Here is a 26073-nt window from a genome sequence, read left to right as displayed (position 1 = left end):
GCCTCTGTGCTGAGACGAAGTCTTGATGCACTGGGAGGTGTCTGGGAGCGGGGGGGACCGGGAACCTGGACCCCCCATGGGCTGGCGCAGACGCCCGGGCCGTCCGTGGGCCTAACCGCCTTCTCGATCCTGAGGATCTACCTGAGGCACTCACAGAGGTGGCTCGGATAAGCTGACGCACTTGCTTTCTGTCTGAAAAGCCAACCAAACCGGCACTCGTCCCTAAAGGGTCCGTCGTCCTTTGTGAGTGAGAAGCCCAGGCCCCTCCCGTGTCCTGGTTTCCGCTCGCCAGGCGGTTTATATGGTAAACGTGACATTTAACATCCACCTGGAAATCTTTCTTCCTATTCTTCCCATGGACAATTCGTTTTTCTGTTTCTCGCTTTTTTTCTGATCACCCAGGGCAAAGGGGAGGGAAGGCCTGATCCCGGGCGAGGGAATCATCGGTTGGACGTGGGCTTCTGAGAGCCAGTGTTTTTGTGTTGACGCTTAAGCAACTTTTGGCATTCGGGAGACCCGCTTTTCCTAGAAACGGATGGATTGCCGTGGTCCTCTGCCCGCCACAGGTGGCTGTCTGAGTGTGCGCCCCGGCAGACGAGCTTTGGGAGTATCGCGCCAGGGGCAGCTTGTCCCAATAAGCCCCTAAATGCAGAGCAGAATCCTGTCTCGAGTCCCCCCGCTCTGCACGGCCAAGTTGTAGTAACTGGGTTCTCGGTGACTCACGACTGCCAGGCGAACGCAAGCCAGTTCGGCGGCTGGAGGTGGGATGCTTAGTAGGAATCGTCTGTTTCCGGTTCTTGTGACTTTATGTCTCTTACCTAAATTCTCTAGGCAGCTGCCTGTGCAAACACATTCATAGTGGTTTGTTCGTTCATTCATTCATTCCACGGATATTTGTTGAATGCTCGTCACGTGCCAGGGTTTGTGCAGGACGTGAGGTTATGAATAGCCGCTGGCCAGTCCGCATTGCTCAGGGGACAGGGAGGTAGGCACACTCCTTGGGAGATAAGTGTTTGTAGCTGTCACATGCACGGGGGGCCCAGAGGAGGACCCTAGTCCCACCCGGAGGGCGGGTGTGCGGAGGGGTTTGGATTTTCCCCCGGAGCTGGAGGGAGCCACGGGGTGCCCTCCACTGGGGAGTGAGGGTCAGCTTTGTGTGTTGGAAGGGCTGCTTCATCAGACAGGACTCACGTTGCGAATTTCAGAACACCCAACTTAAAACAAAGTGGAGTTCATGGGTACATTTGACAGGAAGTTCCAGAGGTGGTCGCCCTCAGGTAAGGCTTGATCCAGCACACAGATAGTTTCGCTAAGCTGTGTTCTCTCAGCTCCGTTGACCCAGCACCTTCATTTCCAGGCTCCGTGTGGTGGTAAGATGATGGGGAAGCTTCCACCTGCATCCTTTCTGGGTCAAGGCCAGCGGGAAAGGGTGCCTGTCTCATTCTGCATTCCTGGTAAAATCTTGTAGCTGTTGACTCTAATTGGGCTGAGCCCGCCTCTGACTCGGTAGCTGTGGTGTGGGGAGTACAGCGTGCCCATCGGCGCGGGCCTGGGGTGGAATGGTGGCCGGATGGGGCTGGTTCCCTCCAAGGGAGTCCAGGAAGGTCACCTGCAGAAGGGGGAGGCTGGGTTGGGATGGGGAGAGGCCAAGGCAGGGCCCGTGGGAGGCTAGGGTGGCCGTCCTGCACAGAGGACCACGCCCCACCCCGGGGCCACCCCAGTGACAGGACGCGAGATTCAGGATCTGCGGGGTTGGGGGGTGCGGGGTGGACTTAGGTCCCGCTCCTCGGTCCCTCCCTCTGTGTTCTTCGCACTCGCACGTGTTGGGGCCTTTTGACTTCAGTCCTGGTCAGATCGGGTTATCACTTGCCGGGTTTCGCGTGGCTCCCTCCCGCCGTCTCTCTCCCCCTAGATTGCTCGTGGGGTCCCCTGAGGCTGGCAGCGCTACCGTCAGCATCCTGAGCATCCCCGGCCGCCCACAGCTGTTTCGGCAGTCCAGGCCGTCCTGCCGGGGTGTGGGAACCAGCCCTTTGAAATAGAGGGTTCTGGGAGAAGCCAGGGTGGCGAGCGAACCCTCCCACTGTTGCTGCTGAGACAGGCAGCTCTGCGTTTGATTCACGGAGGAAGAATGTAATTCTGGGTTGTCCCCACGGGCGGGAAGCGGTCTGTACTTCCTACTGGTCTCACCGAGGGCTTGGTGCTAAAGAAGTTTAGGGGTACCGCGGGCCTGGGGTGGGTCGGATCCATGCCTAACCAGCTGGGCCAGCTCGGGTGTGAGTCAGTTGTCTAGAGGCCTCGTCTGTAGCAGAAGCTGAGCCCAGCGGCGTGTGGGAGGGGTGCCCAGCGAGCCCCCTTCCTCCCTGGAAACCAGGGCTGTGCAGGTGCTGGCCAGGTAGGAAGCTTTTGGAACGCGGCCCCTGTGCTCGTCTTTAAGAGCCACTCACCAGTTTGGGTTCGGGAGCGGGCAAGGCACGGTCATGACTTTCCAGTCGGTGGTGCTCCAGGCGGGGTCCACGGACTAGTGATGGTATCCGGGGGCTGGCTGGTGGCGCCGTGTCTTGGACCTTGCTCAGACCTGCTGCATCCAAATGCGCCCATCAGCCCAGGGGTCCGAGCACATCAGAGTGGGGGAGCCTGGGCTATGTGCTCAGGAGGCTGAAGGGTTAGCAAAGGCTCCTGGGAAGGCTCTGGCCAATGACAGGGGCAGATGACAGGGAGATCTGGGCGGTGTGCGGTCATTCATGGGTGTTGTCTCAGAGCAGGTCTCCAGGGCGGGGTTCCCTGAGGGTGAAGGCCCTTCAGCTCCCCCCGCACACCTTCCCCAGGCAAACCCAGGCAGCACTGCACGTCCCGGCATCACCCGAGACAGGTGCCGTGCCCCGAGCTGGTCCGCGAAAGCACAGAGGAGCAGGCAGATTGTCCTGATGAAAAGCGACTCTGAAGTCCTTTCTGAGCTGTGTGGATGCCTCTCCGGTCCAGCAAGTGTTTTCCTGAGCCTGGAGGTGATGGTGGGATTGCCTGGGGGGGTTCGGTTACTGCACCCCCCAAACTTACTACTTCTCTCTTGCCCACGCACTAAGCGCATGGCCCCAGTGGCCCGCTGTGATGTACTCAGGGGGTCTGCAGCAAACGCACAGGCTCTTTCTCCGCGGACCTCCCGCGAGGAAGCCCGGTGTCCGAGGCCTCCAGGCCAGGGTTCCGCCTGTGCACGGGACGCCATGCAGCCGCGGGCTGCCCGGGTTCTGGGTCCTGCTGCTCTGCCTTCAGAAGCCGACCCCTCCCGGCGGCCGAGACAGTCCCAGCTCGGGCAGGCTGCCCGACTTCTTGTCCTCTGTCGTCAACTTAACGGCAGAACTAGCTGCCACCTCCGCCGCCCGCCGCGTACCCTGTCAGAGCATCTGCTTGTCTGTTCTTTTTAAATTTTTACTCACAAGTAACATTTGAACACAGTCGTGGCAAAGCCCCCCCCCCCGCCTCAGTTTCCCTTTTCCTCCTGTCACTCATCTCTTCCAGGAGTGACGTGCCTCTTACTTCGGAGTGTATCCTTGCCTTCTACCCTTTCTATGAATTTAGGTGCGTACCAATGGAAATCTATAGTTTTGAATTTTCCGATTGTATTTTTTACGTAAACATCATACTGTATTGTTTTGAAACATGCTTTTAAAACTGTGCTTTTAATATGGACTGCATTTAATTGTCCTTTGGTTCCTTAAAAGCCTTCTCGGTGCTCAGTGGGTGGCGAGGGCACATCCTTCTCTGCGTCTGCCTCTTGTACCAGATGCTCCGAGCACGGGCAGCCCCTACTGGCTTTGGGCCAATGCTTGTCACATCTTCACGGCTGAACGACCCGGGGCCTGGAGCTGCCTAAACTTTCGCTGCAGGGACAGTGATGCTGTAGACCTGTTTTACATTCTGCCTCGTTGAAACGCTCTCCCATTTATTTTAGCTTCTAAACTTATTTTGTCTTGAGAGATGGGTTGGGACCTCGTGCCCCAGGAGAGCAAACCCCATAAATCAGATGTTCGGGCTGCGTGACCCTATTAAGGTTTGGGCTGCGGTCTTATCAGCACAGTTCAGAAACTCACCCCACACTGAGAAATCACAGCGAGGTACCAGAACGTCCGCGGACCCAGCTCGTCACGGTGGGCCCGCGCGCTGCGTGACAAGGCCAGAGCCCCGTCCTCCATACAGACGGACCTCTTTCAAGGTTAAGAGGCTTTCGCTTTTATGTTTTGCTTATACACGAACTGCTGAAAGTAATTTCGCTCTTTTCCCGCATCCGGGTCGGGGAGGGCGGCTGCTCTCTCCCAGGCTGTCGGTCCTCGCTGTCCTCATGCTGGGCGGGTCGCTGTCGTCCACCCACCATAATCCTGAGAATCTCGGAGGCTGAACCCGGAGTCCGTACCCTCTGGGGGAGGCCGGGCCTCACGTTTCAAGGCCATTACACAAGTGATCCTCCAGAAAAAGCTCACATCTTTGAATTATGATCGGTAGCTGGTTTGGATCAGCTTATCTTTGATGTCAGAAAGGGCCGTCCTACAGCGTGGCCCCCTCGCCCGCCGCTTCGAGTCTGTGGGTGTCATTGTTCTCATTTGGATCTCGTTTGGGCCTTATGTAAACTCCACTGAGCTGTGAGGTTGTCACATGAAGCACAATTTGATTTATTTTTAGGAGAACCGCTCCGCTAAGACCTTCATGGCTGATGAATTTCATTCTTCCGATAAATTACAACTTCCGCAAAGAAACAACCCCTCTGAACGCAGATGGAAGTTGGGGAATTCATCGAAGTTCTCACTTGGCGGAGGCCAGGGAAGCCTCACTGAAGAGCGATTTTGTGGGGTTCTCACTGAAATGCAGGAAAGTCGGCTCCCGACGGCCCGTCCCCAGCCCGGGAAGGGACAGGGGTGGTGAGCTGTCAGAGATAGCGCCTGTCTGCATCCACCTTTTCCCCGCCGACTCTGAGGACCCCTCAGTTTCTCTGAGGAGGACCCGTTCTAACTAGAAGAGGATCCGTCTTGAAAACGGCTGGCAAAGTGTCCAAAATCGAGGCGGCTCTTTGTCCGTTCCTGAGTTCCTTTAGGTGCGGACAGGGGAAAATCTCCGTTTTTGTCGGCCCTTTCTCTTTGGTTCCGGTTCAGACCGGCTGCTGAAAATTCTCCCCTGATCTTGCGTCCTCTGTGAAAACCAGGACGTGGATGTGTGGAGTAAAAGCCCCCAGAGCTGGCAAAGCATCTCCACTGTGTCGAGACCACACTCTTAGGAAAAGGTCAGAAAGCGGACTTGTCACAGCTTCAGTCCCCAAGGGCCGTGGCTCATCCCCCACGAGGCCTTTGTATCTGACAGGGGAGCCCCACCGTGAGCTCCCTGCACCCCAGCTTTGTGGGGGGGGGGGAAGGGTGCATCGTGATTCTCCGTCCAAGGCCGAGAAGCCTTTGCTTTCAGGTTTGTGCTTCTGTCCGCCAGCCTGCTTTCAAAGTCACGTTTTTCTAATAATGTCAAAAGGGAAAAAAAAGCTGCCTGAAAGCCTTTTTTTTTTTTTAAAAAAAAAAGAACCTGGGTATAAATAAGTTTTTTAAAAAAATGAAACCCGTACAAAGAAAGAGCTGAAAACCAAAAAGTCAAAGACAGAGAGAACCCTCGCGTTTGGCCCGGGGCGTAAATGTCACCTCCTTTGGAGGCGCTTTCAAGCGGCCAGCGTTTAGTTTCACAGTCTCTTCCTGCCTTTTTCTGTGCTCACGATTCCAACGGTGAGAGCTGATTTTGTTTCTTTTAACCTTGCCGGGTCTTCGGGTGCAGGGGTTGGAAAGAGAATGGCCTCGGAAACACACACGTATCCATCCATTAAACCGACGCTAAAAGCTGGCATTTATCGAGCGTGTACTGCGTGCCAGCGGTCGTCCTGAGTGCTCATCTCATTTACTCTTTGTAATCTCCCTTCGAGGTGCATCGGGCCTCATTTCACAGATGGAAACTGAGGCACAGAGCAATTAAGTAGCGATCCATCCCAGGATCGCCCAGCTGGCTCGTCAGTGGCCTTGCTGGAATCCAAAACGGGCAGACTGGTTCCAGGGTTCTAAGCCCTTTGCTGTGCTGCTCCTCATATTACTTAAAGGCCCACTATGTGCAGGAGCCGAGGTAGCACTGCTGTGGGCAGATGGTCCAGGAAAAAGTAGTTACAGGGCTGCGTGACTCAAGCTGGGCAGAGAGGAGCCTGGGGTGGATGTGGAGCACCCAGGAGGGCTTCCTGGAGGAAGCAGCCAGTAAGCTGAGGCTTGAAGGTGGGTAGGATTGAGCTGGGGTCAGTGAAGTGCAAGTGCGGGTAGAACCGGGTTCAGTTCTGGTTCCAGGGCTCCCTGGTTGTGTATGTCACGTGCCTTTATCTCTACCAGACACCGGCCCAGCCAGGACCCAGTCAGTCCCTCACAGACTGGTTAGGAGATGAGATGAATGAACAGCCTGGAAGGTGTCGGCACACAGTAGGTGCTCAGGAAATGTTAGCGGTCCTCTCCCTTCTTTCCGCTAACAGGCAAGGACATGGGTTAGACATTTACCGTGACCCGAGGTTGCAAACTGGTTGCCCTTGGCTGGTCCACAGAATCGGAATTATCTGCTCACGTTTATAAACTGGGAGGTTCCACACCAAACCCCAACTTTTCAGTTTCATTTGAAAAACTCCTAAGATATGGTGACTATGGCCTGCACATCTGGCTCTGCCACCCAGGGCTGAGCGAGGCGTGGCTGTCCCGAGGGGCACTTGTCCAGTTGAACGCTGTCCCTCTGCTCTCTCTCTGAGGCCCCTGGCCTTCCCCAGCCCCGTGTCCGCTGTGTGGCCTTTGGCCACAGGGTGTCACCGCTGGGAGGCGAACTTTGGCATGGCGGGACTACGTTGGCTTCGGTGCCCTTGTGGTCAGCCGCTGGGTTTAGTGGGGACGAGGCCTTTGTCTGAGAGCAACGGCAGACACGTGGATCCCCGGCCGCGTGACGCCGAGCCCCAGTCCCTCGGAGCGCCCCCGCCTGTCACGCACACCGGACGCCTGATCTTCCTCTGGGACTCAGGACAGTGGGGTTTCGTGTCTTTGAAGTGTTTCCCTTTCTGGCAAATGGACCAGTGCTTTAAACGGCAGATGCATTCTGGGATTAATGAGAAGCCACTGAGCAGGCAGAGTGGGGTCCTGGGGGAAGCGTCTGGTTCCAGAGGAGCCCCACCCCCCAGTCACCACCGACCCTCCGAAGACGACAACCAGATTTAGACCGCGAGCTCCTCAGCCGAGTGCCCCTCAGAGAAGCCAGCCTGTGAGAGAAAGCAGAGTCCCGAGAACCCACTGCGGCTCCGAACCGACGTGGCTCCCACCCTGGGCTTGCGGAAGCTCGGCTCAGAGCCGTCACCCATATGCTTTGCACAGAGTCTCAAAGCCCGTTTTCTGAATTCTTGGCATCTTCGAAGGTGGCATTCAATTGCTGCCTCCTCCGGAAAGCCTTCCGGGGTTCTCTCTGGGATGAGGGACCTTACCCTCCTCTTCATCACTCATTCCTCAGCCCGGAGCCCTCCCCTGCGCAGAGCTTGTGCTCCGAACCAGGAGCCAAGTGCGCTCATCTCTCTCATTCCCCAGAATCTCCCTGGAGGTTCACACTGCCACCCGCATGTTACAGATGGGGAAGCAGAGGCTTACTTAGCAAGGTGAAGAGACTTGCTCCGAGCCACATACCAGCATGTGGCAAAGTGCGATTTGAACCCTGGGCTCCGTGACCACAGGCCTGGGCTCATGACTGCTGGCGGCTGGCCCTGGGGTCTGCCTGCGCCCCCGTACCCCGCCCCCAGCTGGGGGGCCTCCTTTCCTTCAAGACTTTATGCATCACAAGCTCCTTTGGCAGGCGCCCTTGAACCAGAGCCTGGGCGGGGCTGGGAGACTGTTTCCATTTGTAAAGGTCACGAAATCCTGGGCCCTGTTTAGTGTTATCTTTGATGTTCAAGGCCAGAGAGGAGACCGCTCTGTTCTCATGTGACCCAGTTTCGCTGCTTTGAACCGCCTGCCCTTTCTCCTTCCCCCTCTCTGTGTTGTTGAAGTCAGGCGCAGGGCTGCCTAGAACCATTTCCTGCTCCATCCCTCCCACCGGTGGCTCTGGCACGCGCTGTCTCCTGTCCAGGTGAGTGATGACCCGTGCGGCAGCTCTGGGGCTTTCGGAGAGGAGTTATGGGCTCACCTTAATGACTCACCTGCGTGGCCCACCTGTGCCCTGAAGCCCAGCTGCGTGACCCTTCGCGTGGAGAGCCTTTTGTTCTTCCTCGGCTGCAGACATGAGCATCGCAGGCAGCTTGACCAGCAGGGACCTCGCTGGCCTTCTGTCCTTCTGTGACGTTGGCCCAGGAAACGGGACCCAGGAGTCCAGGGTCTCGTTTGTGCACCTGCTTTGCCAGGTCACATACACACCTCATTTTTGGTGAAAAATCCCGTTTTCCTCCTTCCCTTTGCTGCCTGTGCAAGCTCTCGGCTGATTAAACACTTTGTAACTTATTATATAGTAAAAATATTTGCTGAAATGGGTCTCTGGCCTGGGTGACCCGTGGGGATCTTGGGAATAGTTTTAGGGGAGCGAGGCAGAGCGGGTATCAACAGTCTACGTGTTTGTTATTTACTCGTGAAGGTGTTTAACACGTGTGTGCTTCTTGCACAGAGTTAAGCTAAGGGTTTTGGGAGGACAAGGTGGCTGTGCGTGAGGCTTGTTCTGCAGGGTGGGGTTAGGACGCCATGCTGCTGAGAGGCTGACTTCCAGACCGAAAAGTGTTGGGAGAGGGTCCCCTTTTCCTTTTTAATTGTGGTAAAATATACGTCATCTACAGTCTACCATTTCCACCCATTTTAAGTGTACTTTAGCATTAATGCAGCATCAAGTACATTCTCATCGTCGTAGAGCCATCACGTGTCACTTCAGGCGCCCGGAATTGGAGCTGTTAAAGGTCTGAGGGGACTGTGGTATTGAAAGAGGAAATAGGTTTCCAGCCCCGAGAACATTCCAGAAGAGAACTAGGCAAACCAGCCAAGATGCTTGTCACTGGAGGTCACCACGGGAGAGGACCGGTTTTGTGGCGTGTGATTGGGGACGGGTGCCCAGTGGTTCTCAACCAGGGCTGTCCACTGTGGCGGGTGTCTGGGCCCGCCCCGCACCCGTCGACTCCGGCCTTGGGGCCGAGCTGGGAATCCGACAAACAGCTGGATCTGGAAGCCACAGTCAGCTGGGAGAGGAAATGCGGTTTCGACAGCAAGGGTGTTCGCCCCCATGTGGCATGCCGTGGTGGCGGTGCTCCCTGGCGGAGGGGACTCCAGGCATTCTCCTGTGGGGAGGGAGGGACCCCTCCTGCCACCGTGGGATCTGTGCTGTGCCTCCAGCCGCCTCTGGACCCTGCGATGCTTCTGCCTCCTGAACCCCAACACATGCACAACTGGTGCTTTCTGTTCAGGGGGTCCTGGCGCTTCCGACTCGAATCCTCTGCATCTGGTTTGTTAGATTCTGTTGCAGGTTCTAGTGCTCCCAACCCTGGGGTCACCTGTCCTCAGGCCATCAGGATTCTGTCCCCATGAACATGGCCGTCCACAGTGGCACCGCTTTAAATTTTGGACTTGCCGGTGCGCGTGTCGGGAGGGGCCTCCGCAGCCATGGTCCGCGGTGTGGGATGCAGCTCTCCAGAGAGGGGAGGGCGGCCTCGGCTTTTCGGGCCCTGTCGCTGTGATCCGAGCCTTGTCCATCCCAGCAGCCTTGGGCAGATCTGGAAGCATCCAGAAGCTTCTTTGTCTTAGTCACGTATTCCAAAGAGCAGTGACAACAGGCTGGCAGGGCTCGGCGGGGATCGGAAACGTTTGGCGAGGGGAAGAATTGCGGAACGAATTCTCGGTTCGCATCGTTTTTTCCTCAGACTTTGTCTGGGCGGCGAGCCATTTAGGAATGTTTGTTAAATGCTTAAAAAAACAGGCGTCGATTTCCCTTTGTTTCCGCGGCCAGCATGTGATGCCCTGGTCTGCCATGTACACTAACCATTTCTTTTTCTTTCTGCTTGACAGTGAGTGACCTGCAGGAAGAAGGCAAAAATGCCATCAACTCGCCACTGTCCCCGGCCTCGGTGGATCTTCACCCCGAGGAGACCCTGCTAGGTACGGTGGGTTCCGCCAACTCCTTCTCGTGGGACAGCTGTGCTCCCGTGGCGTCACTTGGTGTTGGCCACAGAGGGGTGTGACGGTGACGGCTTTTTGATCAGACATCACAGCGGGTGGCATTTGAGAATCCGGGCTCTTAGCTGTGTAGACAAGTCTGCAGGAAACGGCAAGTCGATTTCTCCCTCTCTGATTTAGAAATATAAGTCTTATTATTGTGTTGGTTTGGCGAGGCCATCGGATCAAGAGATGACTGTCATTTGAGAGACAGTTTGTTATACTCACGGCACCCGCGGTGGGGGAAACGCCATGCCAGGCCAGGTGGGGCCACACGGGGTAGCCCCAGGGTCGGGCGGGAAGCCGAGGGAGTGAGGGGAAGTCTAGGCAGAAGCTTCCTGTGGTTTCCATGGGCAGGAATGGGGCGGGTGGGGTAGGCAGGCTTAGGATCGGCTGCTCTGAATGATTACCGTGGGCTCCGGGCATAGCAGCCATCTTGAGTTGTCTGTATCTGGTCCTGCGGTGATCAGGCAGAGGCTATCGGCTGAGACTGTCTGAGCCCAGTTATAGAGGTGGCCAGGGTACGAGCTCTGGATGGTTTGTGCGTGAAAGACACTCGCAGGGGCGGGTCTTGGCTCTCTTGGAAATGCCTAGCCCTGGGAGGCGCAGTCTCTACAGGTCCACAAGGCCCCAAGATGTCTAAGCATCAGAAAATAGAGAGAATGGGAAACACGATCATACGCCCCCATCTCTGTGCCAGCTGGAGCTGCCCTAAGGCCTGGGGCTGGCTGCGTGAGACCCGCCAAGTGGGACCCACTTCTTGGGGCCACGTCATAGCTGGCATTAATGAGGTGACAGCCTGGACACATTTTCCTTAAGGCGTGTTTTGGGAGCTGATCAGTCTGGAAGGCAGTCGTGGAGCATTCCATTTATTTCCAAACCCCGGTTCCAAGGGAAGGCCTGACTGACCCTCTGTGGCGGTCTCCATGACAAGACCAGGCCAGCAGCGTTTGCAGAGAAGAAAGGCAAACGCACGTCCAGCCGGGCCGACCCGAAGCCAAGTGCTGGCCGCACCCCCTGCGGGCCCGCAGGTGCCGCTGCGGTTTCTGCTTCTCCTCGTGGCAGAGCGTGACTCTGCACCGTTGCCATCGTCGATGGTCTTCAGTATGGCCGAAGCTGCCGTCCAGGAGGATGGGCCTGGGTCACTGTCCGAGGGGAAGTTGGGGACCAGCCCGTGGGTCTGGGACTCAGTCTGCGTTAGAGCAGGGCTTCTCTGCCTCGGAACCGTGGGCAGTTGGTACCGGACGAGTCCTCCTTGTGGGGGCCGCCCTGTGCCTTGTGGGCTGTGATTGGCCTCCTGGCCTCTACCCACGAGATGCCGGGAGCATCCCCCCGCCAGCTAGGACAACCAAAAGTGTCTCCAGACATTGCTGCACGTCCTTTGGGGCGGGGTGGGGGACACAGTCACTCCTGGTTGAGAACCCTGCTTTAGACTGACGGGCCTAGAAAGTAGATTCCTCTTCCCGTGTGGCAGGCCGTCATCTCAACCGTGATGTCTTCGACCTGCTTTTCTCTGGGCCGCGGCCCTCCCTGTCTCACTCGCTTTCTAAGGAGCTGCTCTTAAGCCTGGCTGGCGACACTCTCCAGTTTGCTTCGTAAGGGTCCATGGGCCCGGACGCTCTTGAGTCCTGGTCAGCGCCTGAAGTTGAGCTCTGAAGGGTGAAGGGCTGGGGAGTGGGGAGGGGCTGCCAGACAGGGGGCACCACAAGCCAAGGCCCCATGGCAGGCGGCGGGGAGGCTGGCCGAGGAGCGAGGGGAGGCTGGAAGGGCTGGGGAAACGAGGCTGCAGAGGGCCGCGGAGGCCGCACGGGATGCGGGCCTCGACCCCGGGAGTAGCCTGGCTATGGCCATCGCCCGGGACCCTCACGTGGTCGCCTCGTGTGTGTGACCTGGAGCATCATTCTCGAGCGTCCGGTTTGCGTAACTCCAAAGATAGTTTTTCCACCTTGTTGAGTTTTAAAATTTGCTGCTGTGAGGCCAGCGTCCCTCAAAGCCGGCTCATTCCCAGCCACGCGGACAGGGTCCCCAGCTCTGTGGGAGCCTGTCTGGGCCGGGACCCTGGTCTCTGCCGCTTCCCGGTCACCTGCTCTTGCATGTCCTATGAGCCTGGCCCCTGCCTGCCGCCCCCATGCGGCCTCTTTTGTTTCTTCTTCGTTGGCCGGGTCAGTTCTGTCCCCTGTGGGCCCCTCTCTTGTTGTCACCGTGTCACCCTTTCCGCTGTCCCCCGTTGTCCATGAATCAAGGCCAGAACACAGAGGGAAAACAAACAGGTAAACAAACAAACAGAAACCGAATACGGATGAACACATTTTGCTGTGAAGCATCGTCTTTTTTCTTCTTTTTTTTTTTTTGTTTTTTCTTTCTATTTCTTTGTGTTCTCTACTATTTTACGTAGTGGCGGGCTTTCTCGGTGAATGGCACCTCTTCCTGTGTTTATTAATGGTGGCCGCGGCCAGCTTTCCCCGTGGATCCGATTCAGGCCCGTGTGCGTTGCTCCGTCCCAGAGATTCTCCCAAAAGATGGGAGTCGGCAAGGGGCGAGGCCAGCAGAATGACAGCAGGTGACCGTGTCCCCTTCAGGAGGAAGGGAAGGTGTCAGGTTGCCCCGTCTGCCTTTGGGGTGGGGGCAGTTACTGTGGTCACCTACCCGCCCCGGGCTGTGTGACTTGATACACAACGGACGTGGGGCCGTTTGGCTCATCCTTGCTGAGGAAATGACGAGGTTCTCTGCTCTCGGCCCATCTCCCCGTTTGTGCAAGGATGCTGGTCCCCACCCCCCGCCCCGAGGCCCCGGTGTGCCTGCCGCTCCCGCAAACGCTGACCCTGACTTTTGTCCTCGGCAGAGGAGAACGAGGAGCGCACGATGATCGACCCCACCTCCAAGGATGACCCCAGATTCAAGGAGCTGGTCAAGGTGAGGAGGGGTTTGGTTGGAATGCATCTGTTGGGGCGAAGCTTTCGGGGGTCAGGCTCTCGTGGCAGAAGGAGCAAACCCGGCAGGCTGGTAAAAGGGGCCTCAAGGCTGCGTCAGGCGGAGGGACCTGCGGGCGAGGAGGCTGAAGGGAGCCGTGGAAGGGGTCAAGGTCACAGCGGGAAGCACCTGCCTCCCAGGTGTCCAGCCCCACTGGGGCCTCTAAACCGCCGGCCAATGCTCTGCCCTGGGTGGAAGGACCCACCGGCGTGAACTGTCGCGGGACTTTGCAAATGGGGCGCAGACTCCTTCCAGAGCGTGATGGGGGCTTCAAAGGTGGCTCCGAACCATGGGCACACGTGACCCCTCTGGCCGCTCCTGAGGAGGAACTGTCTGATGCTGGCACCCCTGCTCTGGGTGGACGGTCAGTTTCTGCAGTGGGTACCAGCCCGACAAGAAGATGGCCACATTATTCATGGCCGCCGAGGCCGAGGAAGCCAGGACGGGAGAGCCGGCAGCTGGCTCTGCGGCGTCTCTGTGGCAGCCACGACAGCTTTTCCTTCCCAGCACGGTCTGTAAGCTCTGGCTTTATCCGTAGCGTTTGTCCTGTCTAAGCGTGGGTGACAGGTGTGACGGCTCCTATCCGAACCACAGTAGGGCTTCGGACAGTCGTCCCGAGGAGCAGAGGCCTCTCCCTGTCCATCCGGTGCCCGCTCTGGTGCAGGCGGCCGTGGACATGGCTTTGCTCCCACAGCCCGTGGCCAGCTCAGGTGACCGGGGCTTTTTTTTTTTTTTTTTTAATGACAGTGTGTGTCACAGACAGACCTATTCTACTAAAATGCTTTTTTACAAGTTCGTTTGCCTTAACTGCCGCTGTGGGGCCTGACGAGGCACACAGCTGTGTTTGCACGAGGGCCGATTCAGGGTAAAGGAGACCTTTTCGAGGTGCGTCCTTTTAAAAGCGGAAATTGAAAATGTCAGTTCTAGGGCCCACTCCAAAATGCCGAATCTTAGTTTATTTTATTAAGATTTTTTCCCCTCTGATCATCACTTTGTTATCTTGAACAGAAGAAGGTCAGCGAGGAAAGCGACCCTGCCTTTCAGCCACCAGAATGTCATTCACGAGGGACAGTTAAGTTAAGCAGAGGAGGAGGAGGAGTCTCCACTGAATTTGTCAGGGTTCTCCAGAGAAACAGAGCCAGGGCATATGGATCTCTGTCTGTCTGTCTGTCCATCTCTATAGATTGAGGTTTATGATAAGGAATTGGCTCACATGGCGATGAAGGCCGAGACGTCCCATAATCTGTCATCTGCACGGTGGCGCCCCAGAGGGGCTGGTGGTGTAGATCGAAGGCCAGAGAGCTGAGGACGAGAGGTCAGTGTCCCAGCTCATGCACACAGGCCGAGAGAGGGTGGATCCATCCTTCTCGTGCCTTTTTGTTCCGTCAGTGGATTGCATGATGTCCCCAAGAGGACCCATGGGTTTGGTGATTCACTAGGGCCCCCAGAACTCACCAAGTGCTGTCATGCCCACCGTTATGGTTCATGTGTACGAGAGGACACGGTTAAAACCAGCCAAAGTGGGAGGCGTAGGGCACAGGGCCCGAGAGGGCACGGAACGCAGGGCTTCCAGTTGTCCTCTCCCCAAGGGGTCCTGGCCAGTGTCACTTACCGGTAGCAACGTGACAATATTCGAGGAGCAGCCCCAGCCAGGGAAGCTGCTGATCCTTGTGGTCCAAGGTTTTCATTGGGGTGCCATCTCGTAGGCGTGGCTGACGGCCCTCGTGGCCGACCTGTCTCCAGCCTCGAGCTGGAACAGACAGAGCATGACCCCAAGCCTCCACCCTAAGCCACGTTGACCCCCTCTGGCCATCCCAAGGCGTCCACATAAACCAAGATGCTTTCATCCAGCAGGCCACTCTGGGGGCTTAGAGGTCACTGCCCGGGGCCCAGACTGCTCTTTGGGCGACTTTAGATTCTGCAGGGTGCCTGGCCTCTGCACCTGCGGCCCCCTGCCTGGAGCAGTGTCCTCCACGTCTCGGTTGTCCCTCGATGCTCCCCCCACAGCACCTTCTCCGGCCCCTCCGTCTGCCCGTGCCACGTCCCCGCCCCACACGCTTGCCCTGGCTGCATTTCCTCATGAGTTTCTCGCTGCCTGGAACCGTTGTATGTTTACTCGTTGGTCGGGGACTTATTCCTCCCTCTAGAATATAATCCCTGTGCAGTCAGGGACTGACGGCTGAACCCGGAGGCCTGTCCGCACGCAGCTGGCTGAGTCACGCGTGTCGGATGCGTGCGTTGGCTTGGCAGTGCCAATGTGAGGTTCCACGTCAGAACCGCCCAAGGGGGCATGAGTCTTAAAGACAAGGCTGGTCTTTTTCACCTACAAGATCCAAATTTTGGGAAAAGGGGCTCTGGGAGGGGCGTGGAATGGGGGCTGGGCATACCGATGCCGGTGGTCCCAGGGCACTCCTTGGGCACCGGCCATGGTGGTCCAGACAAGACACCTCGTCCTCTTCACCGCGTGATTCTTACTGCTTTCCAGGATATTTACCCTGTGCTGTAGACTCTGATCATCCAAGGTCCTGGCTGATTAAATCTGAGTAGGCCTCAGCAAGGCCACCTCCTTGTCAGACCTGGTTAGTACTTGGATGGGAGACCACCTAGGAAGACCAGGTGCTGTAGGCGTAAAAACAATCAAACAAAAATAATAAATAAGGGATTGTAAACTGACAAGGTCCTTGCAATCTGTGAGGTCAACCGAGGGTTGCCACGCCTTAAAAAAAAAAAATAGACGTGACACAAGTAGCCTGTGGGTTCAAGAGCCCGAAAGACGCACCCTAAGTCTTCTTTGCTGGTGTTTTGTCTTGTCGCCATTTTCTGTAGCATCTTCCAGAAGCGCCAGAAGCGCCGTGAGTTACTGACAGGGGAACAGCTTGTGCTGCCTGGGCCCATAGCGGGATAGAGATGAGATACTTTGTATTTTTAAGCATCTCCGAAAGGGGGATGGCAATTCTCGTGCTTCCCGGAATGAATAGCCGGAGTGAGGCCTTTGCACTCGAGAGCACGTTGGTCCCAAGTGCTGACCGTGTTGTCATTGGCGTCCACTTTTCTCTCCAGGGGCAGATGTCACAGCTCATTTCCCAGTCTGTTGGACAAGACTCTTCCTGGTTGTTAAGTTCTGTTTTCGTCTTCCCTTTTTCCATAATGAAAATCAGCACGTGAGAACGCTCCTCTGGGGGAAGGTGGTGCTTCGAGAGCACGTGGTGACGTCCCGTGGCGTGTTCTGGCGACTCTGCCCGGTGGGACAGCCTCCTGCCGATCGCACCGAGCCTGTGGCCTCCCAGGATTCAGTAGTGACTTGCCAGCTGGGGAGTGATGAAGACATAGCTGTCATAGTTTGGGGAGAGACAGGCTGCAGGCTCGTGAAGCATGCGTGCAAAGGGCACGGCGCCGAGGGCATTGTTAAGATACGCCCTAGATATTTGCCCGCAGGATCCGGGGTTTGCAAATGAGGACATCCCTAGGAATCATGACTAGTGCTATCTTTAAAAAGGCTTGTGAAACAGAGAATGCAGACGGGTGACCTGGGACGTACTAGGAGGTGTCCGGGGGCGGACTGCGTTTGCTTCCCGGAGCTGCCCCCCTGGCCCATTGAGAGGGGTTTCGTTTTCACCCGCTTCCGTCTGCGGTTTTTGTATCTGGGCTTTGACCAGGTCAGAGATCCAGAGGGAATTGTTGCAGAGCTAGTTTCTTCCCAGCAGAAACAGTTTCTGTGTGGCGTTTTCCAATAAGATTCCGCCCTGGGCAAGACAGCCTCTGGGGCCAGATGTCTGCGTGGGCCACAGACCTTCTTAGGTCTGCAGGCAGCTCTGCAGTTGGTGTGAGCACCTTCTGTGAGATCAGGACAAAGATGTGTCCGCATTGCAGCCGCAAACAGGGTCAGGGAACAGGCACGTGGGTACGGTGAGCCGCGGTGGAGTCATGTGGCCCGGGTGGAGGGGGCGGTCATGGAACGGTGCCGAGACTTGAGGCGTGAAGGACGAGTAAGAGCCTGACAGGCAGTGGGGAGTTCCGGATGCCAGGACCAGCACGTGCAAAGGCCCTGGGGCAGAGGCGAGCTTGCGGTATTTGACAACGCCAGTGAGGAGCCAGGGCGCTCAGTTGGGGCTGTGGCATTGGTCCGGGGGTTTGCTTTGGACAAGGGCGGTGGGACAGGAGGTGGCGAGGAGTGGACCCAGCTAGGGAGGAGGCAGAAGTAGCGGGGCTCTGAAGCTGGTAGATGGTGTCCTGTTTCTCCCTCAGGAAAAGAGCAGGGTTGCGGGGAGGATTTTGTTACCAGAGCCAATGGAACACCTGAGCAGAGGCGGGGCTGTGCGCCTCGGCCTTCCGGGTGGGGGGTGGCCTTGGAAATCACGGGGTCGGGGGTGGTGAGCGGGGGCAGGAGCTGGCCTGGGAAGAGAGGACACAGTGAGAAGAGGGGTCGCTCAGGGCATGGCCTCAGGAACATGGCATTAAAGATCAGGAAGAGAAGGGCTGACAAGGAGGACCCCCCAGGAAGCTAGAAGGGAGGGGAGGCGGCTTGGCGGGGAGGGCCTGGTGGCCCGGTACCGGGCGGTGCTCTCTCCCGCGCTGCCCAGGGAGGCCCGGGGCGGGGGGCCCGGCTCCATCCTGCTGGCGTTTGGGGCACGGCTTTGACGGAACCAGCAGGCCGTGGGGCCGTTCACCTCTTTCTTCCTCCAAACCTTCCTTGAATTTATTTTTACTTCTGTTCTTCGTGGGATTGTGTGTCTGATCGAACCTTTCTGAGTTAGTGGGAAAATAGAATATACTTCACAGAAATCTGCTCCGCGGCCAGGTTGGCAGGCTGCGTGTGTCCCAGAGCGACGGAGAAAGAACAGTGTGTTCGGGATTCGTGTCCTTTCGTCTCTCTCTTAGTGGGGCAATCGGCTTCCACTTCTTAGAGGTTATTGGGCCCGATGAGATAGTCTTATTAGCTTCGCTTGTTCAGGAAAATCAGGGACTTCGTATGCTTTTGATGGAGCCGATCCGTTCAGCTGTCCGTTCTCTTTTGTGGAGAAGAAGTGCCTTGAGCGACATCGGCCAAATGGAATTCCGTTCAGCCGATCGACGTTATCTCCTTTTATAATCGATCACCAGTGGATAGAATGGAAAAAGCTGTTGGGAAAAGGCTTGAGAGGAAGCCTGGCCTAGAGAAGGGAGCAGGAGTCCGGGTGAAGCCTCAGACACCCACGTCCACAGCAGCTTTTTCCACAACAGCCCGAAAGGGGCGACAGCCTAAGTGTCCGTCAGCCGGTGCGTGGATCGGTCCAATGTGCGTGTTTATCCAACGGGACATTATTCAGCCGTGAGGAGGGACGAAGGAGCGACACGTGCTGCCGGCGGATGAACCTCGAAAGCCTCACGTGCGCGAAAGAAGCCAGACACAGGAGGTCACACGGGACGTGATTCCATTCAGAGAAAAGGTCCGGAGCAGGCAAATCCGTAGGCAGAGGAAATAGTTAAGCGGTTGGAAGAAACGGGGTGTGGGGAGCAGGGAGTGAGTACTAACAGGTGCGGGCTTCTCTGGGGGGGATGGAAGTGTTCTTCAGTCGATGGCGGTGATGGCTGCCGCACTTTGTGAGTATCCTGCACGCCGCTGCTGGAGAGGGCGGCGTGGAGCTTGTCGGTAAGGGGGCATAGGCGTCCCTTTTCTCTGCGGCTTCAGGCTCAGGGTGACCCGGGGCTGTTTTGGTGCAGATCCTGGAGGGGAGGGGACAGGCCTGCCTGCACTGCCTTGGGCCATGATGGACAGGGCTGCCAACAGTTGCTCCTTTAACCCCCCACCAGGCACCCCCACTTCCTCTGGCTGAGAGTCCCCCACTGTCCCGAGTTCCTGCCAGGGGGAGGCCCAGTCTAGGCAGTGGCTGAACCTCTGTTGGGGTCACATGAATTCCCACAGGACTGCCTGACAAGCTGGGGTGGGTGAGCCCCACGCCCCGGCCCCACCCTGCGGGCTGGGAGAAGCGTGCCCTTCCGGCCCTGCCCGGCCTGGTCCCCCGGGCCGCGGGCAGCTCGGTTCCTGCACCGGCTCTGGTCCCTGCCGTGGTGGCCGTGGTGGTGACGCCTGCGTTTCCCCCAGGTCCTCACCGACTGGATCAACGACGTCCTCGTGGAGGAGAGAATCATCGTGAAGCAGCTGGAGGAGGACCTTTACGATGGCCAGGTGCTGCAGAAGCTCTTGGGTGAGTCGGCAGGGAGCGTGGCCTCCTCGGCCCCCGGCCCCACACCTCGCAAAGGGACGCAGCGCTGGGCGGCCTCGGGGCTGGACACGAGCCCTGGTCACGTGGTCTGACAGTCGTCGTCTAAAGCCACAGCCCTGAGCCCATGGCTCCCCGGTGGTGTCCCCTGGGCCCTGGGCTTCAGGTGCCTGTCCTCTCTCTCGCTGCTCCCCAGAGCGCCCAGCCGCAGGGCTGCAGCAGGTCACGCACAGCTTCCAGAAGCACCTGCAGCTGCTGTGCCGTTGCATACACGCGCCCAACAGGGGCACGGAGATGGGGTGCAAATGGGCACTGTTTCCACCGGGTCAGCCCTCCCTGCCGGCCTGTGCCCTGTCCCTCGTCCCCTGCGAGTGCCTCAGGCCCCGCAGCTCCTTTGGGAAGGGAGGGGCGGGGCAGGCCTGTCCACGGCAGATATTTCGTGAGTGGGGCGTGGTTTGGGGAGGGGGAGAAGGAGCGGCATGGACTGCAGACCGATGGCAGGCAGCTCTCTTCGTGTCTGTGGCCTGGGGACCGTCACAGCTCCTCCAGAACCCATGGACGTGGGGCACGGTGCAGCGCTGGCCCGGTCTAGGTGGTGGCCGCCCTCGCTGGGATCAATAAGTGGTAGTTTTTAAAAGAGACAAAAAAATGCAAAGAAGGGGCAGGGGTGCTGCGGCCTCGCGTTCCTCTGGGCGACAGGCACGCGGTCGCTGTGTGCCGCCCGAGCCCGTGCGGAGCGCCCCGCAGTCCCCTTGTCTCCAGGGTCATGGGCTCTTTTTGCAGGAAACAGCATTCGTCAGCGTCTCTTGGCCTCGGCCCCATCCGAGGACCCCGGAAGGGACGGGGTGCTTGCTGAACAGCTCTCGTCCTCAGGAAGCTCCGTTGTATTTTCGGGGTCCAAAATGCTCTGTGAGGGTGGCCTCGAGGACTGAGTACCCCCTTGTAGGTGGGATAACACACTTCCTAAAGGTCCACAGGAGACCCCGCCCCCAGCACTGGGTGGGGCTGGCAAGCCGGGGTGGGACCAGGCTTCCTTTGTAGTTGTGACAGAGGTGACTGCTGCTGAGTCCAGGCTGCTGCAGGGATGTGTTGCGGGGCACTAAGTCAGGGACCCGAGGTTTTGGGGGGCTCTGTTCAGGAGAGAGAGATACTGAGGTAAAGCAGACAGGAGGGGGCCGGGGTGGGAGAGGAGCACCCGAGGAGGGGTGACCTTGGAACCACAGAGCGTGGCGTCTGCATCTTCATAGACTGTGGTCCTGCCGCCTGGGCTCAGCATCCGCATCCCTCCCGGCCAGGTCTGCACAGTCAGCACAGCGCGTGCACGCTCAGCACGGGGCGTGCACACTCAGCACGGGGCCTGCACGCTCCAAACAGGGTCTCCATGCTCAGCATGGGGCGTGCACGCTTAGCACGGGGCCTGCACGCTCAGCACGGGGTCTCCACACTCAAAACAGGGTCTCCACGCTCAGCACGGGGTGTGCACGCTTAGCACGGGGCCTGCACGCTCAGCATGGGGCCTGCACGCTCAGCACATGACTCTCACAGACCATCTGATCTTGGAGAGAAACCGAACAGGGTGTGGGGAGGGAAACCGTGTCACACTGAAGGACACAGTGATCGGTGGCCCACACATCAGTTTGTCCTTATTCAGCCAATTCTCAAAAAAGTACATTTGGAGGGAAAACATTTCATGTTTGTTTTGGTCATTTCTTCATTTGTGGAACAAAGATTCATTGGCCTGCTGTGTGGCAGGCGTGCATCTAGGCTCTAAGGACACAGAAGTAGGTGGTCCCCCTCACCCACCCGTGGCACATTCTGGCGAAGGGAAGAAGGAGACGTATTATGGGGTGGTTCAACCCCAAACACAAATAGATGCTTAAAGAGAGTGACAGCCTTAGGAGGAAAGTCAGAGGGTTACGGTGAAGAGCAGCGGGCCGGGGAGGGACTGGGCGGTCAGGATTAGTCCCTTAGGCCGGTGGCCTCTGCGCGGGCATCTGCATAGAGTCAGAAGACCATCCAGGCTGAGACTGTGAAGGGCAGGAGTCTGCAGTGTTTAAGAGCAGGGGCTGAGAGTTGGGGTGGGGGTGGGGGGCTGGTGATGGCGAGAGAGAGAGAGCGAGAGACAGAGAGAGAGACAGAGACAGACGGAGAGGGAGAGAGAGGATGTTTGCAAGCTGGGAAGGTGGCATGGGCCTGATAGACCGCGTCCAGCCTTAGTAGACACAGGCTTTTATTTCAAACGACAGGAAGCCAGCAGAGGCTTTGGGCAGGGCCGTGGCATGATCCAAGTTTGTTTTAAAGGTCTCTTGGGCTTCTGGGTGCAGATGAAGCGGGAGGAGGGTCAGGGCCGAGAGCCCGGGGATCACTCAGGCCGCGGCCACAGCGGCCCAGGCATCAAATGAAGTGACTTGGGCTGGGACGAAAGTGCAGACGTGGAGGATCTTTTGAGGGTAAAGCTGCCAGAGGCCTGAGGCCGACGCCAGGGTTTATGGTCTGAGCAGTGGGCGATGAGGGAGCCCTCGGGGGTAGCATGGGGTGGAGTGAGATGCCCCTCTCACCTGAGTCAGCCGTGGGGTCCGGCTGGAGCGCTCAGAGCAGAGGTGACGGTTGACACCATGGGACCAGATGAGATGGCCTGACCTGGAGAGGGCGCTCCGGATTCGTTACCTGTCAGTAAGCTGAGTGGCCAAGAATTTACATCTCTCTTTGGCTGAGCCGAGAACCCGCATGAGCTTCCGTTGTACAGGAATAAGTCCAAAATGTTATTTTACATCTCTCTTTGGCTGAGCCGAGAACCCGCATCTTAGAATGAGCTTCCGTTGTACAGGAATAAGTCCGAAATGTTACCAAGATCGTTTAGCAGTTATGAGAACTTTGTTATTAAAAATGTCAGTCAGAGTTTTGACGTCTCGTGCTGTAGCGTCAGTGTGGCCATTCTGGGTACTGTCAGGTTCTAGGTGGCTCTTGAGGTCATCGAAGCAGACATGTGCGACGAAAGGACGCTGACTTTCAGCAGTGAGGGCTGGAGGAGCATCGACCTTGGGCTGACCTGTGGCGAGGCAGCCCCGGGGCGCCGGCTCTCCTCCCTCTCGCGGTAAAGCGTTCGCTGCTCGTCGACGGACTCTTGGACTTGAAGAGTTTGCCGTCAGCGATGATGCCCGTGAAACAGTCCCTTTAGCTGGTGCTCCACTCACTGCCTAACGGAGATGTTTCCTAATATGTTCAGAAGGAAACTTCAGGGTGTCGCACTCACATTTTTTCTTTCCAGTTCTTCCGCATCCACCTGTGGCTTTGCCCAATCAGGCGGAAAACCAGGGTCCCCGAGCCTTAGGTCCAGCACCGTGGCCGTGGAACTGTAACCGGCTCTCAGGATGACGGGCCGGGCCGTGAATTTGCGCCTGCATCTCGGCCTTGGTCGCCCGTACGTGAGCCCAGTGCCCTCCCTGGAGGAGAGGGACGGTTGTCAGGAAGTCGTGTCACAGCAGGTGTGTTGTCTGGAGAGCAGAACAGGATGCTGACCGTGGCTCGGGTGGCCTTTCTGTCACGGAGAAGCTGCAAAGCCATCCTGTGTGAGCATCTCGCATAAGTGCTTGATGAGGCAACTCTGGAATGTTTCGTGCGTCGAGCGGGTGGACGCACCCCTTTGTCTGGCCGAGGGAAAGAACAGTGGGGGAGACTATTAACGGAACATCGGAATGTCTTGCCTGGTCTTGTTAATGACATGACACTGATGAGATGCAGCTTACGTGACCACGTGGTCCCCGAGCCCAGGGATGCCAGGAATGGCAGGACGCAGGCATCCGACTCTTCGGCTTTCCAAAGGCAGAAGCCAAAGTGGAATCGATTTTGGCCGAGCGTCGAGGCCAAAGCTGACTCCGGTACATCTGTAGAGAGAGAAGAGGTCTGAGCACTGGGCCCTGGGCGGTCAGCCCTCAGAGGTCAGGAGGAAGAGAGGCAGCGGAGGATGTGAAGGGTCCAGGGTGAGGGAGGGGGAAGCAGGGGAGCTTTGTGTTCGGGGGGGATAGAGAAGGCGGGAGTAAGGGAGATGAGGAAGAGAATGGACCTCTGCACTTGGTCACCACCAGGACCCTAGGTGTGTTCTTTTTCTCGAGAACAGATTCCGAAGTAGCTGTTGGGCCCTCTGCCACGTGGTGGGCATGACTTCAGGTCTGCAGCATCACTCCCAAGGTGGACCGTTGGTGGGATGAGGGGGGTGCCCAGGCTGGAAGGGGTTTCCAGGTAGCTGCTGTCCTGCTTCTGGCTGATGGGCACGTCCCTCTCTGTGCCAAAGGCAGGGCCCTTCCTCGTATGACGAGCGTTCGCAGCTCAGCCCTCGCCCGTTTGCCTGCCACCCTTGAGAATCCACCCCATCTTTCCGTGCTAGGAAGATGGGGGTCCTGGCCATGGCACAGCCTTGAACTGCTCCTGCACCCCTTCACACGTTAGTATAGTCACCGAAGACCCAGCCTCAGGCAGCTCCCAGGCACGGCCAGCCTCCTGGGCCCTGTGATGGGCTGAGCGTGTTCCCCCAAACTTCCTATGTTGATGTCTCGCCCCAGGACTCAGAATGTGACTGTGTTTGGAGACAAGGTCTTTAAAGAGGGGACTAAGTTACGTGAGGTCACCGGGGTGGGCCCTAAGCCCACCTGACTGGCGTCCTTGTAAGAGGAGGCGGGCAGGACGCAGACACACACAGAGGGACGATCGTGGGAGGACACAGGGACAGACCCCTTGAACTTGGATGTCTCGCCTCCGGGACTGTGAGGAAGTAAATTCCCTTTGTTTAAGCTGCCCAGTCCGTGGTGCTTTGTTCCCGCAGCCTGAGCAGACTAATACAGTTTCTGCCCATCCTCCTCCACCTGGTGACCGGCTGTGTCTAGTCTGCAGGGCTGGCTGGGGGACAGCAGAGGCACGCCGGGCTCCCCGTCTCTCCCAGTGGGAGGGCCTCTCGGACCACTGGCTCTCCCCAAGGGCCCCCGCTCTGCTCTCTCCCTGGCTGTTGAACCCCTGGGGACCTGCTCTGTATTTTCAAGGTGTTCATTGGAGAGACAGCTGTGGATTATTCAGCTACAGATGGAGGGAAATCAAAAGGGACAAGCGAGGGGGCCCTTCCTCCACGGGGCGCCTTTCACTGGGTTCCCGTTTCGCCCTGGTGCTCCCTGCTCCCCACGCTGCCGCTGTTTGAGGCCGTCTCCCCGCTCAGCCCCGCTCCGGTCTGTGCCGTATCAGCCCTCGGACAGTGCCTGGTGCGTAGTAGGTGCTCAGTTACCACGCCGTGAGCGAATGCACGCATGCACGCACGCGTGAATGAATGCAGGATCCTAAGCCCAGCAGGCATTGCCGCATAATGACAGCATCCTCCAGGGAATGTCGAAAGTGGGTATCCTTGTTCTAACGGAGGGAGGGAAGGACACGGGGAGAGAACATTGACGTAGCAGACACTTCCGGCGAAAATGCCTGAAACGGAACTTGGCTGGGGCCCGCCTGCCAGGCAGCAGCCCACGGGCGACCCGCCTTTACGGTGATGTGACAGGACAGCTTTAAAATCCGCCCTCCGAGCCGGCCGCCGACAGCCGCTCTGAGCCGAGGGCGTGCGGCGAAGCAGGCTCTGCCCCCAGCACCTCGCAGTCACCTCTCCGTGAGCGATGTCACGGTTTTCTGCTGCGTCACTTCCATGGTGTTGCAAGAGACACCAAGTCTTAGAGCGAACGAATGGGAGGGAACCAACCGGAGGGCGCGTCCCAGCCTGGCGCCTTCACGGGTGGGGGCCCAAGTGTGGGAGGGAAATGAGGGTGCACGGGCCGCAGCTGGCTCTCAGTCCCGGTGACTGACTCTCGGGCAGATGTGACCGTTCCTGTCCGGCTCCTCCAGGTTGCTTCCTGCTCCCCTGGGGAATGACAGCCGCAGGTATCTGTGCCTATGTAATTGTCCTTCTCGTCCTGGTGTCCGAGTGTTGGAGCAACAAGGGTGGGGGCCTGAGCGTGCCGGGGTTGGGGTGGGCAACACGTCAGACCTTTTCCATCTTCTTGTCAAAGTCCTCCCCGCTCCAGGAAGCCTGGCACAGCCTCCGCACCTCCCTGCCCACCCCGGCAGCTCAGCCCACAGCACCGTGCATCATTTCGTTCATTTTCTGCCCACAGCTTTAACCTCGCGTCCCACCCCCTTTTCATTGTGGAGTGATCGGCTAAGGAAGATGAACTTGAAAGTGCAGAGTTCTGTGTTCCGCATCCTGCCAGCTCCCCGTGGTTGTGGGTGACCTGCTCCCCTCTGGGACTCGGCCGAGGAGACAGTTGACCAGGCGACTGGCCCTGTGTCCCTCCAGCTTTTCCTGACACTCTACCATTTTTCTCCTGTCCTCGTTGTAGAAAAACTGGCGGGCTGCAAGCTGAATGTGGCCGAGGTGACACAGTCCGAGATAGGACAGAAACAGAAGCTGCAGACGGTGCTGGAAACAGTGCATGACCTGCTTCGACCCCACGGCTGGGCGCTGCAGTGGACCGTGGACTGTGAGTGGCCGCTGGGGAGTGGGGCCCGTTCACAAGGTCGTTTGTCATCGGCTCTAGCCTTGCATTAAGAAACCCCATTCGCGCTCCCACTCTGTGAGAGGGAACTAGGAAGGGAAAAGCCAGTGTCCCCTAGAGAAGGGACCAAGCCATGCCTACCATTCTTTCTGTCCCCTCACCCTGCCCCATGAGCTTCAG

General features: G+C 57.8%; 1 protein-coding gene across 3 annotated transcripts in view; it reads left to right on the top strand.

The window, feature by feature from the left end:
• PARVB (parvin beta) overlaps window positions 1–26073 on the top strand; it is a 79110-nt gene that overhangs the window by 28331 nt on the left and 24706 nt on the right. For all 3 annotated transcript variants that reach the window (XM_015593567.2, XM_015593568.2, XM_015593566.2), the window contains exons 2-5: window positions 10056–10145; window positions 13045–13115; window positions 19255–19357; window positions 25738–25878. In XM_015593567.2, coding sequence (XP_015449053.1) covers window positions 10056–10145; window positions 13045–13115; window positions 19255–19357; window positions 25738–25878 — 405 coding nt within the window. The remainder of the gene's footprint in view (window positions 1–10055; window positions 10146–13044; window positions 13116–19254; window positions 19358–25737; window positions 25879–26073) is intronic.

The sequence above is a fragment of the Pteropus alecto genome, unplaced genomic scaffold (genome assembly GCF_000325575.1).
Source record: "Pteropus alecto unplaced genomic scaffold, ASM32557v1 scaffold157, whole genome shotgun sequence".
Lineage (NCBI taxonomy): Eukaryota > Metazoa > Chordata > Mammalia > Chiroptera > Pteropodidae > Pteropus > Pteropus alecto.
The sequence above is the reverse complement of the archived record's forward strand: the minus strand, read 5'-3'. Positions and strand labels throughout refer to the sequence as shown.